Source organism: Mauremys mutica, chromosome 9, assembly GCF_020497125.1.
Source record: "Mauremys mutica isolate MM-2020 ecotype Southern chromosome 9, ASM2049712v1, whole genome shotgun sequence".
Lineage (NCBI taxonomy): Eukaryota > Metazoa > Chordata > Testudines > Geoemydidae > Mauremys > Mauremys mutica.
The window spans coordinates 11,534,384-11,552,028 of NC_059080.1; the positions used below are offsets into that span (position 1 = coordinate 11,534,384).

The 17,645-nt window shown below is 44.7% G+C and overlaps 1 protein-coding gene across 1 annotated transcript in view; it reads left to right on the forward strand.

Annotated features, from left to right (window-relative positions):
* PASD1 (PAS domain containing repressor 1) overlaps positions 1–17,645 on the forward strand; it is a 76,001-nt gene that overhangs the window by 34,862 nt on the left and 23,494 nt on the right. Inside the window, exons 5-10 of the mRNA XM_045030721.1 lie at positions 501–590; positions 3,681–3,801; positions 5,268–5,381; positions 7,193–7,311; positions 8,329–8,411; positions 14,479–14,585. Coding sequence (XP_044886656.1) covers positions 501–590; positions 3,681–3,801; positions 5,268–5,381; positions 7,193–7,311; positions 8,329–8,411; positions 14,479–14,585 — 634 coding nt within the window. The remainder of the gene's footprint in view (positions 1–500; positions 591–3,680; positions 3,802–5,267; positions 5,382–7,192; positions 7,312–8,328; positions 8,412–14,478; positions 14,586–17,645) is intronic.

Genomic DNA, 17,645 nt, shown 5'->3' on the forward strand with positions numbered 1-17,645 from the left:
ATCATTTCTGTAATTGGCTATACAGGTGTAAGCAAAATAAATAACTTTTTAAATCTCATTGGCTTCAGCTATAAATTGGTAAATCTGTATCTGTCTGTCTGTCATTTCCATCCTGTGCTCACCATGATGGTATTTGGCATCTGTTAGTCAGTAGGTTAACGATTGCGTGACTTGCTACATATAATTGGAGTCACTGAAGTCAGCAGGATTGTATGGGTGGCGAATGAGGAATTTGACATCCTATATCTTGCTTCATGTTAAATCAAGATTCCGTGGATGCAAAATACAAGTTAAATTAATGCTAATGAGAAAGTAATTAGCTAGAAGGACTCTGAATGAGGCACCATGTTTAGTAATTACTTTTATTCTTTCTATGCTGAACCACTATGGATTTATGTTGTTTGCAGAGTGTTAGAGGCATCACTTTGAAAAAAATAACTTCTATATTGTATTTGAAGTACGGGTACATTCTTATTTTTCTTCCTGCCTTTTATCATTAGGCATTAGATGGATTCCTCATTGCACTTACCACTGACGGGATTATTATTTATGTATCTGATAGTGTCTCCTCTCTTCTTGGACATTTACCGGTAAGTTCTAACAACACAACGCTTGGACGTCTGGTTTTTAATTTAGAATGTCCAGATAGTTACATACCTGAGGCTCAACAACAACATCCCATGGCTGGTGTAGCATGCAAACTCCCCCAGCAAGCTCTGGGATTGTGCACAGAGAGCCCTCCCAGAGCTCCTTCTGGGGCTGTGTGATATAGCTGTTCCATCGTCCAGGTGGCCTTGTGCCTACCATGCACAGTCTGACCCTAAGATTGTCATAGAGGAACAAATTCTGCCTCCCCCACTGAAATCAACAGCAAGATTTCCATTGACTTCAGTGGGGTCAGAATTTGGCCCTATGCAAGAAATAGCTTTCTGACGAAGCATGAGAAGGATATACAGTGTGACTGATATTTGCCCTCATTTCTCAAATGAGGTAAGGAATGGTGTCCGTAGCCTCTGTTTGTCAGAGGGTGGGATGGATGGCAGGAGAGAGATCACTTGATCATTACCTGTTAGGTTCACTCCCTCTGGGGAACCTGGCATTGGCCACAGTCGGTAGACAGATACTGGGCTGGATGGACCTTTGATCTGACTCGGTACGGCCGTTCTTATGTTCTTGTGTTCTAAATCATATTTTCCATTCTGGCTAGTAATACTATATACCTTACTAATATCCACTGCCACGTTGCATACTGGAAGTTGCAGCATTCCCCACATGGAGCCTGCTGGGCTGTGAGATGCTTCAGATGGAGAAGCACTGTGTGACTTCACTTTTACTGAGAAACCCGTCATGTGCTGCAATCCACTCACACAGCTGGTGTAGTCAATTGCCATTCAGTTGTGCTTTGTGGTACACAATATTAGCCCGATTGTATCTGTCATGGAGGAGAGAACTAACTGGATTAATGCAATGCCTTCCTTGGCTTATGAACCCAACAGACCCTTAGGGAGTATCCCAAATTGCTGTGAAATCCCTAAGTAATAGATTTTGCATTAGGATCTCTGACTTAGCTTTAAAAAAATGCAGAATCATAGTAGCCACAGCTTTCTGTACATCTGAGGCCACTTATGTGTGTTGTTTATTCCACCAAGTGTCTGGAAAATATTGTGGCCATGGAATGTGCTCTTGATAATGCTATTTTCAAACAATGTACAGATGGTGTGAGGGCTAAATCGCCCCACTTTTGATCAAAAGCACATGGGCATCAGATGTGTCTGAGGCCTGAGGTTTCTGGAAAGAATGTATTGCACTAGTAAGCAACAATCTGGTACAGAAGTTGTTTCTATTCCCTCCAAAGTGTAGTTAGTTCTACTCTTTGGTGCCAAGCATGTGCATATAGGATAGTCTGTCTACCTCTGATTTTTTTTTTGCCATATGATTGTAAATGCTAGTGTAGAGAGGGCAAAAACATGTGTTGCCTTGTTAGTACGGCAGGTCAGAGAAGCTTCAATGAAACCATATTCCACTGGACTATGCAGGTCTGTTGACCTCGAAATGCTTTGTGAAATCGGGTTGATTTCACTGGAATTCTGTATCAGAAGAAAACCATGGGAAAACGTTCTGATGATGTTGAAATGATGTTTCAACACTTTTGCATCAAAACGTTTTGGTTCCCAATGTCCTTTTTGTTTCTATTTTTAAATGTTGTTATGTTGCATTATGTTATACAAAATATATTTACCAGTTGAAATTGAAACAAAACATTTCAATCGACCTGCAAGCATTTTTTTTTTTTTTTTTTAGAATTTTCCTTCATGGAGAATTTTGAAATGTTCAGGGATTTTTTTCCAATTTTTGGAATGAAGCCAAATTTTGAAATCTTGAAATCCTTCGTGAAACAGAACTTCCTTTCTCCGCACTGCTCTAATTGCTGTTACAAAACTATCGGCAAATGCTTGTTTCCTGGAACAAACATGTCTGTAGTGTCAACACTAGAAATTACAATCCCCTTGGTTAATTCAAGAAACTGAAAGCCCTGTGTAGATTCTGGAGTTGACACCTAGCTATGATCTGAAGAGATTTGACTTCAGAAATTCACTCACAAACACTGTTAACTTTGAGTTACTGGATACCTGAATGTGAACTATCTATGAGGGTTGTGCCAACTCACAGTGTGTCTGTTGCTTGATGGAATGCCCCATTCCTAGCGTAAGCATCTTCCAAACCTACTCCTTGGTGCACTTTTCCGCAGCTCTGGTGTCAGGGTTTATTGGGGCTTCCCTGGCTTTAATCCTCTGAATGATGGGCAGATCCAGGGGTGCTTAAGTTACATGGAAGTCTCTCCTCTGGAGTAGCATGAGGTTCCCCATGTAATTGTTTAGCTCAGCCTCATTTTACTACAGATGTTATGATGTGGATAAACCTTCGTTTTTTTTTCCATATGGACCACTGATTTTTACACAGACTCCCCCATTTATTTTTGTGGGGAGTATCACGTGCAGGCTCATGTCAGGATATGGCCACTTCACCTTGAGTGGTCCCTTAGAATATGTGCTAACTATCTGCTCGTCCTTGTCTTTAGCTGTGGCACTCTGAGTACCTTTCCCTGACCTGAAGAAGAGCTCTGTGCAGCTCGAAAGCTTGTCTCCCTCCGCACCAGAAGTTGGTCCAATAAGAGATATTACCTCACCCAGCTTGTCTCTCTAATATCCTGGGACTGACACAGCTACAACACTGCATGCTTTCTATTTATGTCAGACAAGCAGAGAGTAGGATGAATTTTCCCTGTACAGAAGAAAACACAGGATTAATGTTTCTGCTTATCTAGGTTTAGATTGTATCTTTACTTCCCTCTCTCATGAGGGGTGTTGTGAGGATAAATACATTAAACGATTGGGAAGTGCTTTGACATCAACTCATGAATAGCAGTATATAAGAAATAGGTATTATTATTATAATTATTATAATCTGTCTTGAGGAAGGGGCGGTGCCTCGAGAACAGCAGAGAGAATGAGAATCCCAGTTCCTCGCCCTGTCTTCCATGTAACATTGTCTAATGTAACTTCCTTGTGTTAAGTTGTCCTGTTAAAATGACTGCATCTGCCCACCGTTCTAAAGTGTTCGTGCCTCTGGACGGGTTAATGCTGTACTGCTGAACATGACAAAGCATTCTTTTGTATCAGTCAGATTTGGTGGACCAAAATATATTAAACTTTCTGCCTGAGCGGGAACAGAGTGAAGTGTACAAGCTCCTTTCTCCACATGTGCTCATGACAGATCCTGTCGCAGCTGATTTTCTAAACAGTAAGCATCTCTCACGACTATATTTAAGGGGGAGATTCTAACCGGCAAACGGCTCCCAGGGAGAGTAACGATGCTGGCTTTTCTGTTCCATAGTGCCAGTTCTCTTTCACACGTTTCTAAAACTTCAGCACATCATTAAATTTGGTATTTGCCCTTTGATGTGTCACGTAATCTTTGTTGCTGTTTATTTCTGATCCCAGTAGAAAAATGAAATGGATTCATTTCAGTTGACTCCCTTAGATTACTCTCCCGGGGCGAGATTCGGTGGTGAGTCTCTGAGAGGCCTGGGTTTCCCAGCCCGGAGGGAGAGTTGGCTTTAGGGGGGGGCTTTGTTTCCTTCTGATGTTGAGAGGACTGGAGAGGCCTCGGGTGGCTTGTCTGTATTACGGGCCTCAGGACTAGCTACAGCTCTGCACGCTACGGCCCTGTCCCTAGCCTGCCCCTCCGCTCGCAGCCCTGTCCCCAGCTTGTGAGGGGATCCTCCGGAGTCAGCCTGATGACTGGCTTCCGCAGTACCTGTGCTGGGGGAGCCCTTCCTCAGACAGATATGGGACCTCTGTATGCTGCTCTTACCCTTTTTGATGTGGCATTAGGGGGCCGGGGGGAGGCAGGGTGAGTAAATCACCCTCGTGCAGAGAGCCAGCGTATGGCCTAATCAGTCCCCACTTCAGTATCATTTAAGCCCTTGAAATAAGACCTACCTGGAATTGTGCTCATCCTGTGCACAGGGGAAATGTCACCCTGGCTGCAGATTATATAATGTGAGAAGTTTGTGCCTCCGAATATTCATTTGTATTAGAACCTGATCAAAAGCCCTTTCAAGTCAGTAGAAAGATTCCCAGGGCCTTCAGCCAGCTCCACTGGGGCTGGTGTACCGGGTGCGGCAGTGTGCCTACAGGGAGGGGAGTGATTTCTAAAGCGCGCTAATGTGCTAATTGGTCTGTGAGGCCCCTGCTGGTGTGCACTAAAAGGTCCCTAGTGCCCTTTAACGGGGTGCTGTTTGAGAATGGTTGTACGTTAAAGGGCACCAGGAAACTTCTAGTGGGCACCAGCAGGGTCATGGATCAATTGGTGTGCAACAAGCTAGTGGGCTTTAGAAATCACAAACCTGCCACTCTGCGTAGCCAAGCCCTACGGGACCTTGAGTGCAATCCTGGCCCCACTGATGTCAATAGCAAAAGTCACTTTGACTTCCGTGGGCCCAGACTTTCAGCCCTAGTATAGCACTATAAATAGGAGGCTGTAGAGACGAGGGTGGGGGGTGCTTTTTCTTAACTTAGCAGACAGATACGTTTCAGTAGTTGCTGTTTATTTACTTTGGGATATCGGGAACATCCCAACAGAATGTGCGCAGATACCACAGTGACGGGGTCTGTATAAAAACCTAGATAGATTAGATAGCTGGAGTGTGTGAAAGTGCAGACATAGGGACTGTTAAAAATGTTCTTTTCTCTCTCTCGTTTCAGCTGAAAAGCAAATAGAGTTTTGCTGCCATTTAGCAAGAGGAAGCTTAGATCCAAATGAGCCCCTAACATATGAATATGTGAAATTTGTAGTGGATTTTAAATATTTTACTCATGGTAAGTTATTGGTTCAGTCCAGGCTGTCTTTCTGCCTCTCTCACTTACCCTCTGTCTTTGATCTTAAATGCCTTTTTGCACTTTAAAATGACATGTAGGCAGCAGAATGGACTGTGCTACCTATGTGGGAAGAGTCGTTTTTCATGTGACAGAGCTGGGGTCGTCATTGGCTGTAAGGGTGGTGGTGGAATCCTCTGATTGTTTTAGTTGATTTCAAAGAGACACTAGCAAATAGTTCAGATGCTACATTTGGCCTGGCGGTGCTACACATTTTTGAAAACAGTCCAGTTCATTCAAAAACAACATAAAATGCTCCGGTTCGCTCAAAATGACACTTGGAAATGTTATTTGTTACCCTCAGTTTGTATAGGATAGCTGCAAAACCTTGAATCTTCCAGGATGGTGGATGCAAAAATGGCCATTTCTTGGAAATAAAATAAAATGAAGAGAGAGAGAGGGTTCAGAAATGGCATCAGTCGTTCTTTTTTTCCCCCACTTCCCTTCTGTTCTTCACCTGGTAATTTTAATAGCAGTCATACTTTTTGAAAGCCTGTCATAGCGTGTTCGGTTCTTGCTGCCAGATTCCAAAAGGACCCCTATTATGAACCGCTCTACATCAACAACCTTGAAACAACCCCTCCTGTCAATCATTTAGAGATATAGGATTTCTATGCTGAATTTAAATGAATGGTGGGGTGTGTGTGTTTGCACTGGCACTGATTGCATAAGATGTATGAGAAGTTTAGTTCACCATCTTTCCCGTGATAAGCAGCTCAGGAAAGCAAGTGCTGTTTGGTTTACCACTCTCCATAGGGCCGGGCCACATGCATTATTTCTAATTACCAGCATTAGGGCAAAATTCTCCTCACGAAGCCATGCTACATGTCTCCATTGCATAGTCTGCGTTCATTTCTGGTAGTGAACTTCCTCACATGTCCATGTGGTTTTTCTGCATGGAACAAATGCAGAATATGATCCTCTGGATCAGTGTTTCCCAGACTTGGAACGCCACTTGTGCAGGGAAAGCCCCTGGCGGGCCGGGCCGGTTTGTGTACCTGCTGCGTCTGCAGGTTTGTCCGATCGCAGTTCCCAGTGGCCGCTGTTCGCTGCTCCAGGCCAATGGGAGCTGCTGGAAGCGGCGCGGGCCGAGGGACGTACTGCACAAGCGGTGGAACAAGTTTGGGAACCACTGGTCTGGATCAATATCATACATGCAGTGCAGCTAGGAGAAGAGAATTTGGCTAATCCGCTAGTGAATTGTTTGCAAGTAAACAAAGGTTCATGTTTTCTGCTGTTTTGGTCTGATGTTGTAATTCGAGCTGAGATCTACAATGAACAAAGATCGTTTTCCCTAGTAGGATTGCTAAAGAGATTTTCCACCTAAGGTAGATAGTTGAAAAAGCATAAACAAAACGCAACGAAAGTAACAAACAAGAAACCAGCAGCTGAATTTCACTGTCTTTGTTTTAATGAACCTTACAGTGCATCTTGCCTTCTTAAGGTGCTTCCAGCTGGCAGGCTTAGGTTCATACACTTCAGTTGAGCCGAAGCTCTTACAAACAGGTTTTCTGCAAAGCCGAGGATTAGTAGTTGCACCTGTGTAACCTTTCCCTTGATTGAGCCAAGAGAGTCTAGATAGAGACAAAGAATCCACCAAATAAGTCTTAAATGATCATCATTTGAACAAGTTTGATTGGCTTTGAGCTGTGCATAGAAGGAGCTAAATTGTTCAGGTTTGTTGATTACTGTATCTGCCTTAACATTTGCTTCTTGAAATGCTGATTGGCTTGTGTTTTGATGTGTTTCTCTAGTGCCTACACCCTCCTGCAATGGCTTTGAATCAGCTATTGCAAGAGCATTCAGGTCAGCCACAGAAGAACAGATTTGCCTAGTAGCAACTGTTCGTCTTGTTACGCCGCAGTTTTTAAAGGTGAGAGCCCTCAGGTCATGTTTCCCTTTTTACACCAGGGATCTACAATCGATTTTAAAAAATGATGCTTTCACCGCAAGCGGAGTTAATGGCTATTCAAGTCTGGTCATTCCGAAAGGAGAAATCTTGCAAAGGGGCCTTAAGTCCTGCACTTTGAGAGCTGGGCAGTGAACTATTCAGAGCGGAGGACCTGTGGATGAGTGATGGTGCTGTTTCATTTTGGGATGCGAGTTAGCGTCTAAAGTTTGCTTAAGAATAGCGGAGAACAAAACAGGCTCTCTGAGCATTATTGATTGCATTGCTCAGCAAGTGCGGAACTGCATTTGAGAAGAACCATTGATGATAGCATGAGAGGGGCCTCCTTGAGCCGTATGTTCAAGAAGTTACGCGGAAACACGGTTTCCAGCCGAACCCCTGGAAAAGCTGTGTCTCAGAAAGAAACTTGCCAAACTCACTGACTGTGTAAGAATACTGCCTGCTCTTTTCTCACCATGGGAACCAGACTTTTATAACCTACTGTTTATCCACAGAAGGGCCATGATAATAAAATTCAGTTGTGGCCCAGTCACTGCCAGAGTGTTAGTTAGCAAAGAAATAACCTGCACCATTGGTTTATTATTATTTATTTATTTGAATTAAAATAGCACTTAGGAGTGAATCAGGACCCCATTGTGCAAGGTGCTGTCAAATACAGAACAAGCAGACGGTCCCTGCCCCTAGGAGCTTACAATCTGCTAGACCTTGGCATTGACGTCCTTACTCAGAGAACTCTCATCTAAAGGCTGGTGTACGCTGCAATGTTAGGTTGACCTGGCTGTGTCACTCAGGGGTGTGAAAAATGCACTCCCTGAGAGACGTAGCTAGACTGACCGAAGCCCTGGAGTAGACACCGCTAGGTCAACGGAAGAATACGTCAGTTTATTCTCCAAAGAGTCCTTGTATGTGTTATCAAGCTGTTTTGTCCCACAAGCCATTTTCCTTAGAGTTAAATACTAAAATGCACCCACTGTTCTGCAGGAGCTGTGCAACATTGAAGAGCCATGTGAAGAATTCACATCGAGACACAGTTTGGAGTGGAAGTTTTTATTCTTGGACCACAGGTGAGAGGGTTGTTTTTCAGATATAAATACAACATGTGGTGATTGAAGAATACACAAACCATGGTTTACAAAAGGAAAACTGTCCTGTAAATGGGTCTGAGCCCCCAAGCAGAATATTTCACATTAAATTAGAACACTAAGGTGACACGGATCAAAGCCTACACTTCACGCCTCCTTAAAAGCTTTGCTCTCTTTCATATTTAAGGGCAGTAAGAATCTTTGTTCACCTTCCATTAATGTGAGCTGGAAATATAACACATATAAAAATGTCCAGGCTCATTGTGGTACTAAATAAGTTATTAACATAGAACCATGTGGGCCATATTCTCATCTAGTGTAAATTGGCAGAACTCCATTGATTTCAGTTGGCAGCAGCTGAGAATCTGACTCTGTTCTTTGCCCTGTTGATTTCCATCTTGATATAGAATTAAAGGTTTTTGTTTTTTTTTAAAAAGAAACAAATTAAAAGACTAGATAGTTGTAATGATTGACTTATTTTGACTAAATGGAGATAAGATACTACTTGGGACTGAAATAGACTGGAGATCACTTGGTAAAACTTTTTTAATTATAAAAGGGCAGGTGTCCTTCAAAAAAAAGCATAGAGCCTTTGTACTCTTGCATATTTGTGTGTGTGCATGAATACCTAACAGTATTACACACGTTCCCTTCTTTCGTAATGCACACTAGTATTATCTCCAGAGAGCGCAAACTCTAGCCATGTACTTACTGCTGCAAAGACCAGGCTGAGAAATCAAATTCCTTTGCTGAATGCTTATTTTCTGAAGAAACCCAAATATCACCCTGTCCATTCAGAGAGAGAGAGGAGATATTGCAAGAAATGAAAATGAAATTAATATATTAATCAGAATAACTACACTGGAAATCCTGTCTTGAGGTGCTGATGAGAAACCACTTGTGTTGCAGTTTTGTTTGCATGTTACTCATGCTCTCTAGGTCTGGTTAATGTAACTTTATCTGAATTGAAATCAGTATATGCAGTAGCCTAAATTTTTAAAAGTGGATGTCTAAGGTTGGACTAAGCCAATATTGAGATATGGAAAGCAGTGACCTGGTTCTCAAGAGGCCAAGCACCCAGCAACTTCTGTGAGGAAAGCTCCCAGGAGCCGGCTAAGAGCTTTATTGAAATATATCCAAGTGCCTTGTGATGAATCTGGGATGTGACTCGGAGAGGAATTTTTCTACTCCAGTCCTGGTGATATCCCCCTGTGAGGAACCCATTGTTCCTGAGCGTAAATTAAGCTAACATAGTCGTTTAGCTGGAGTGTACTGCAGTGCCTGATGTAAGCAGTGAACTTGGAGCTAGGAGCATGCTTTCAGTCATTCAATCATTGGTTCAATGCACAATTTAATAGAATAGTAGGGGCACCCTGAATCTTTCATAGAATGTTTTCAGCTATTTCTCAGTGATCATTTTCCACGTTTGCGGGCTGATCCTGAAAGGTGCTGAGGACGTAGGAGTAGCTGGTGCTGAGCTCTACTCAGAATCAGGGCCTCGTTCGCTCAGACCTAGCATCTACAATGGAGCGCAGAAGCAGGTTAGGACAGTTCTACTGAGCTACATAAACATTGACCAACTAGAGACACCTGGAGCCTGAAACTACATATAGACATCATTTAAGGGAAAAAACAAACGGGATGCTTTTATATTGGTCTGTTTCTGTTCCATATTCTACTCCTTGCTCCATCGTTTATTGCTCAATTACAGTATTGCTATAGTATCTTCTCCTGCAATCCCTGCACTTCAGTGATAACTTGAAGTCCATCCCTTTAGCTTTTCACACTGCACGCAGTCACTGATCTCCTACTCAGAAAACTTGAACAGTTCCTTTAGCACAGGGACTTGCAGTGACTAAGCTAGCTAAAAACTTCAGATTGCTCCTTCCCCAGTCCTAGGTTAGAAGCATTTTGTGGTTACATTCTCAATTAAAGAATCAGTTCCTCTAAATTATGATGACACATCTGAAAGCACTGCACTTTCCTGAGCTGCTTAAAATGTTTGTCTGACATTCATCTGAAAGACATTATTGTCCTGAAGATAAGTGTGTTATTACAGACCCAAAAGATATTGGCTTGGTTTCATAGACAGACAGAAATAAAAGCCAGTTTAATAAATACACGTTCTGTCACATTTAACAGAAATCTGGGTCAGATTAAAAAAAAGGAGCACAGTGCTCTGTAAAAGATATTTTGGGTAAATATGACTGTGCTGTTTGTTTTATGGTAGGGTCCACTAGGCACTTTCCTCAGCTGTCCCAAAGAACTCACGATCAGAGAACGCTGACATTTGCTTCCCACAGATAATTAATGATGTAGGAGCAGGTTTCCAGAAGTGCTGAGCACCCATGCTGAGAGCTTGTGCTGCCTCCCTGTGGCCACAGGATACCATTATGGCATCCAGGTGTAAGGGTCCTTGGCCACCCCTCCTTTACCCCACCAACCTCCTTTTGCAGGTGCAGGGAGTGTGTAAGTTGTGACAGCCCTGCAGCCCTGGGTGATCCTCCCATGGCTGGCTATGCTGTACTTAGAACCCGTTGGTGTTGATGGAGTAGTGCAAATTGTCCCTAAAATGGAGGAGAATCTAGCTCTACTATAACTTTGTTTACTTGTGTCACGTGGATGTGCATTTGGTGTGGTACTCTGTCCCCCTCTAGTGGTGGCTAGGCAGACTCTAGTGGTTGATGGCAGTTAGCTCAGGCAGTAGAACAGGGGTCGGCAGCCTTTCAGAAGTGGTGTGCCGAGTCTTCATTTATTCACTCTAATTTAAGGTTTCGCGTGCTAGTCATACATTTTAACGTTTTTAGAAGGTCTCTTTCTATGAGTCTATAATATATAACTAAACTATTGTTGTATGTAAAGTAAATAAGGTTTTTTAAATGTTTAAGAAGCTTCATTTAAAAATAAATTAAAATGCAGAGCCCCCCGGACCAGTGGCCAGGACCCAGGCAGTGTGGGCGACACTGAAAATCAGCTCGCGGGCTGCCTTCGGCACGTGTGCCATAGGTTGCCTACCCCTGCAGTAGAGGCTCATGCATTAAGATCCAGAAATACCAGGTTCAATTCCCAGTCCTGACAGCCACAGTGTTATACTTCACCCCCGATGAGAAAGCTCTAACATTGCTTAAAGGTGGCAGCTGCATTTAGTTTGTTGTGTTGGCTCATCAGCAGATGCTATTTATCTCTTAGGGCCAAATCTATCCTCCCTTGTGCCAGTGCAACCATTCATTGGGAGGAACTGAGAGAAAACTGTGGCCTTTACTCATTTTTTGTTTCATTATTTCATCTGTTTCATTAACATATTAAAAATAACCCCAAACTTTAAAATCTGAAACAGTAAAATCCCAACTAGCGCCATAGTCTACTTCTGCCTTGGGAGTGTCCCATATAATGGGCTGCAACCCGCTGTCAAGATCAGCGTGAGGTTTGCCATTGATTTCAGTGTGAACAGGATTGGACCCATGAAGAATGTAGCTGTGCTGTGCTATTGTGTGGCTTGCTCTGCTATCTACGTGAGTGTTTGTATCTCTTCATGAATGTTCTAACTTAGAACCAGATCAGATGACAAAGGTCTGTGAAGTTATTCTGGCTATTCCGTTTCCAGTACTGGTTTGCGTTCTATAGTACACGTCCTACTGATAGTCCCCTGTTAGCAGCAGCATCCTCAGTGATTCGGCTCCTTCCTTGACATTTTTGCCTTTCGGATGTAGGCAGTTACCATGTCGCGTGCCCACCTGGCGACCTCATCTTTTAGTCGGCACTTAGCCAGTCTGCACCTACGTAGCGGTTGTAATCTTTTCTCATAAATCTTAGTTAGGTTTGTTTCTGTTCTCTGAACGCTTTCTAAATCTGTTTGACCACGTGGTGTCCAGAAATGCATGCAATATTGCACTGGAGCTGTATCATGTATCGACCAAGACTGGATCTTTTTCTAGAAGTTACGTTATAGCTCAAAGAGAAGTTTCGGGTTTGGTGCAGAAATTACTGTACCGTGGCCAGTGTTTTGCAGAAGGTCAGACTAGGTAGTCATACAGCTCCCGTCTGACCTTAGAATGTCTGACTCCAGAGAGAGCCCAGTCCAATGCCCCGAGAGTCAATGGGAATTTTTCAGTGGGCGTGGATCAGGCCCAGAGAGAGGGTTTCCCTCCTGGTTTCTTGATGCTGGGCATACAGCCCAAATTCACACGTGCCTTTTTCATGTCCTGTTGCACTGCAAACCCCTATCGACAGGGTGCTGTCCAGGGCCGGCTCCAGCTTTTTTGCCGCCCTAAGCGGTGAAAAAAAAAGAAAAGAAAAGAAAACGTTGAGCTCCCGCCGAAGTGCCGCCGAAGAAGAAGAGACAGAGTGAAGGACCCGCTGCAGAAGTGCTGCCGAAGACCCAGACGTGCCGCCACAATACCGGACGGAGTGCCGCCCTTTTCTATTGGCCGCCCCAGGCACCTGCTTTCTTCGCTGGTGCCTGGAGCCGCCCCTGGTGCTGTCCACTGTCTCCCAGGATTCTCCCTCCTTTTAAATACAGAATCTCTGTTTTGGATTATTCCGCCTCCCCGCCCCCAGCGGATTAGCTTGCGTTTTCCTCAGCTGAATCCATTTTGTTATTTCGTGCCCATATTTCAAGCATATTTTACGGTCCCCTGGTGGCACTGGACTTCCACAAAATGGTACTAAGACACGCCAAAGCAAAGGAAGCATAGAGGAGAATGTGCCTCTCTTTTTATGCCTTCAGCCTGTTCCTGTGCAGTTTAATTTTAAAACATGAACTATGCTGGGAATATATTGCCGCATTTACTCTAGAGGAGTGAACTGAAAATGCGGTAGGTAAACTGTGCCGCTCTTCAGAGTGTCATCACACCCAGCAGCCAAGTCAAATGGACAGTGAAGCAAAGAGAGGGGCAAGAAGCCGGATAAACACAATATGGCCAAATGATGCCTTCCAAAGGAGATGTGGTGTTCCCACTGAAGTGACTGGGAGTTGCACATATGCAGTCGAGGCAGAATTAGGCCTGTTCTTATGCGCAATAGATGTAATAATTATATCTTTGGTTCCCGACTCGCAGTGTTGTGTGATGCTAATTATTTCCCAGGTGTTACCATGACCTTGTTCGCGTGCGGTTTGTTTACCACTTCAATATTGTAATTGCGCCTTTTTAAAAAGTTCTCATTTTCAGCTCAAAAAGCTGTAATTTAGGATTGGATTTCTAAACGGCCCTCCTTTGGTTTCCTCCGTTCCCTGTTCATCTGCCATAGACATCAGAGACCTGGAGATCAGCTCTACAGCTGTCTAAAGGAAAAGCTTTATTCTGTAGAATGCACCGGAATCATTTTGCTGGTTTCAGTTACCCAAGCTGTGCCATGGGAATAGATTACTTCTCTTTTACCCAAGCAGGTCCCTACATCCACCAGAGAGTCCTGCTTAGCGCTTCTCTACATGAACACTTAGATTGTGGCTGCGCACTAAGTGTCCGTGCCGCTGGGCATTAGAAGTTCCCTAGTGCGTTTAATCTGCGCTCATTGCAAAGCAAGGTAGATCAAAGCACACTATGGGACTTGGATTGCACGTCAGCAGGATCCACACAGAAAGTTGATGTGCGGCAGGCTGGTGCGGGGTAGATTTATGCCCCGGTTTGCCACGTACTCAGTGTTCATGTAGACAAGCCCTTACTATTTCTTCTACAGTTCCTCCCCAGATGACATTTGCACCCAGCCTACTGGATAATTTTACACAGTCTCCAGTGTATTATGCACATGAACATCCATAGTATTTCTTAAGCTAACAAACATGATTAATGAATGAGTCACTTGCACACATACGTGCTTTTCCATACACCCACATAATGAATAGACCAGGAAACAATAAAGATACCTCCTCATTTACTCAGTTTTGACATGCTTGTCTTTATTTCTCCCTCTGATACAAAAAAAACCAACCCCCGATATCACTCCCAGCTTTCTGGCAAGGAGATATTTGGTTTTTAGTTTGCTAAAGATCTGCCAAATGGTCATCACATCCGGTTTTGTATTTACGTCTTTCTCTTTGCTTTTATTCCAGGGCCCCACCTATTATAGGTTATTTACCCTTTGAGGTTCTGGGAACGTCAGGTTATGATTATTACCACGCTGATGACCTGGAGCTTCTCGCTAGGTGCCATGAACACTGTAAGTTCCTTTCCCATTGCTTGCAGGGAACTGACAACATGAGCTTATGAGACTTGTGCAAAAATGTATATGTTTATTAGGGAAATTCTTCCCTATTCCTGTAACATATGGCTCAGTTCATGCCTAACGAGGGAAGATGAATCCCTAGGAATCCGTTATTTTATCAGGGCAAGTTTTATCAGGGAGAATTTCCCAAACGGGCAGATCTCTGTTGTGTCTGGGCGCTGGAAGTGAGTTGCCCTAACATGCGATTACACTGCAACACTGGGAGCCAGAGCTCTTGTCCTTCGTTCCTGACTCTGCTGTTGTGTTGCTGTGCGAACAACCCTGATTCTTGGCATACATCCGAAAGTGGGTTTTAGCCCACGAAAGCTTATGCCCAAATAAATGTGTTAGTCTGTAAGGTGCCACAAGGACTCCTCATTCTTTTTGCTGATACAGACGAACACAGCTACCCCTCTGAAACTTGATTCTTGGGTTTTTGCTGATTGTTACAGCTGCTGAGCACTCTCCATTCCCATTGTCCTCCATGGGACCAGGCGTACTTAGCACCTCTGGAAAACAGGCTATAATTAAGTTCTGAAGCAGGTTATAATCAAGTTCTTTATGCCTAGATTACCCATTTGTAAAATAAGCATAATAGCGCCACCTCGTTAAGTTGTTGTGATACTTAATTGCTTACTATTTGTAAAATGCTTCTGCCATACTGAGACGGTTTCTCCAGAAATATTGTGTACAGATTCCCTGTTGGCTCAAACGGGTGGTATCTGTCTGTCAGTCTGTCTCTCAAATCAATCCGAGAGGACGGGGTAGTTTTATCAAAAGTGCAAAAGAACTAACTCTGTAGGGCGGGGGTGGCCAAACTGCAGCTTGTGAGTCGCACGCAGCTCTTTTACTGCTAAAGTCTGGTTCCCAGAGCCCCCCACATGTCCTCCCTTCTCCACCTACCAGACTGGGGCAGGGGGGAAACTTGGGGCTTCTGCCATGCAGCAGAGTGGTGGGGCCAGGGGCGTCTGCCAGATATGACTCTTGAGGGGAGGTGCACAACTGCTCCATCCCCCCCCCAACAGCTTGAGTCATGCCCCAGCAGTCACGCTTCCCTTCAGCAACCTGTCCCTGCAGCTCCCCATGGAGAAGCAGCTGCAAACAGCTGGGAGCTGCAGGAAGGGGCTGCTGCTCCTTGCTGTTTGCTGCTGCCTCTCCCCATGGCTGCAGCTCCCAGCTTGCCTGCTCCAGCAGCTGCCATGCAGGAGGGAGACCCGGTGGCACCATGTGACCAAGCAGGGCCAGCAAATCCCTTGGCAAAAATCTCAAGGGGGGTGTGACCCTATGTTCCCTCCCTCCCCCCATGCATCCCCTCTGGCTCCTGCCCAGCGGAGTGGGGGGTTTCGGGGCTTTTCAGCCCCATGAGGCACGGCTGCCAGGGCTCGGGGCTTCAGCAGGAGTGGGGCTTATGCTCTGAGCCCCGGCAGGTGCACCCCGGCTCTCGAACGTCTGAAGATTGTTGTATGTGGCTCCGACGGTCAGTAACTTTGGCCACCCCGCTAGGTATAGTTGTACAATAAGGAACTAACGCGGGTGTATGTGTAACCCCTGCCCTCTGCTGGATAGAATCAGAACTGCTCAATGGTGTGTCACTGTCCTATATCGCTATAGGGCCAAACTGTCTTAACAGCTAAAGCAGAATCGGATTCTATCCAGCAGAAGGCTGTCTCCCTTGGAAACGTCCACGGGAGGGGTGGGTGGAGGAGTAAAACCTCCCTGAACTTTCATCCTGGAGTTTTCCTGGGATGTTTGCAGGGGCAGTTTTGAGGTTCCCTGACAGATTATGTGGATCCCAGAGGATCTGCAGCTGCCCATTGTCATCTGGGTGGAAGCTCTGTGCCTGCACTAACTCTGGAACCACTAGCCAGCTCCCAGGTGATATGGCTTCATTGGCAAGATATGGGCAGCTTCTGGCTGGATACCCTATGGGTGCTCATTCCCACCCAGCTTCAGATCTCTGACCCCACACAGGACTATCTGGGGTTGGGGATGAGAGGGTTGGTGCTGAATAGGCAGGGGCAGATGCTGCCCCACTCCATATCCTGTATAAGAAGATTAACCCAGAAAGCCTCCCTTGCAATGATAACTCTGAGGAACAAGCAGGCCCAGTGTGTATGTGAATGTGCCATGTGTAAAGCCCATTTATTGGGGCAATAAGGTAACAAGAATCAAATGGAGCTCTGCGGTTGAGTTGCCATGGCCCCTGTGTCACACTTCAGGGCAACTGCACCTATATTCCCCTTATGAGGTCCAGCAAAGGCACCCACAGAGGCTTCTGGCTCCCTAGCTCTCACCTCTGATGGGCGGAGACATGCATCTGTCTCCCTCCCGACTGGGGTATTTCCAAGCTTTGTGAATTCCCCACTGAGTCCGACCGCCTAAGCAGGCCTCCTTTGCCTTCTCCTCAGAGGCTGTAAACAGCATAATTGCCCACAGTTAAGTTACCACACAGCCTTTTGTAAGCAAGCACATTTATTCTTAAGATAAAAGCAGTCCAGAGAAAACATTAAAAACAATAAAAGAACCTACACACATGCTAATAAGCTTACTAGAAATCACCCCAACTCTACCTAGGGCTCTGACAGGGGGTCAGTCCTTCAGATACCACACAGATGGTTTTCTCTGTTTACACATTCATGACACCTTTTGCTCAGAATAAGAACACCCAGGAATCTGAGTCACTCCTTTATCCAGCCTGGGTCTTTGATCTGGGAATAAGTAATTCATAGACAACGGGTTTCTCCTCAGGGCATCGCTTCAAAAGGGTTGGGTCCAGAGGTGGAAATTTGCATTTCCCTCCTCCCAAATATTTCCTGGGAAACCCCACGCAACTTTGTTTATCCCAAACTTTCCTTCTTGTCTGGCCCATTGTTTAAAAGGGTCCTTTGACGCTCAGGGATTTACATTAATCATGTCTCCACCCTGGAGTTGTCCCATGCAATCCCACAATAGTACATAAACATTTGCATTTTTAATGCAATGAACTCGACATAAACTGAATTCAGTAAGGTTTGT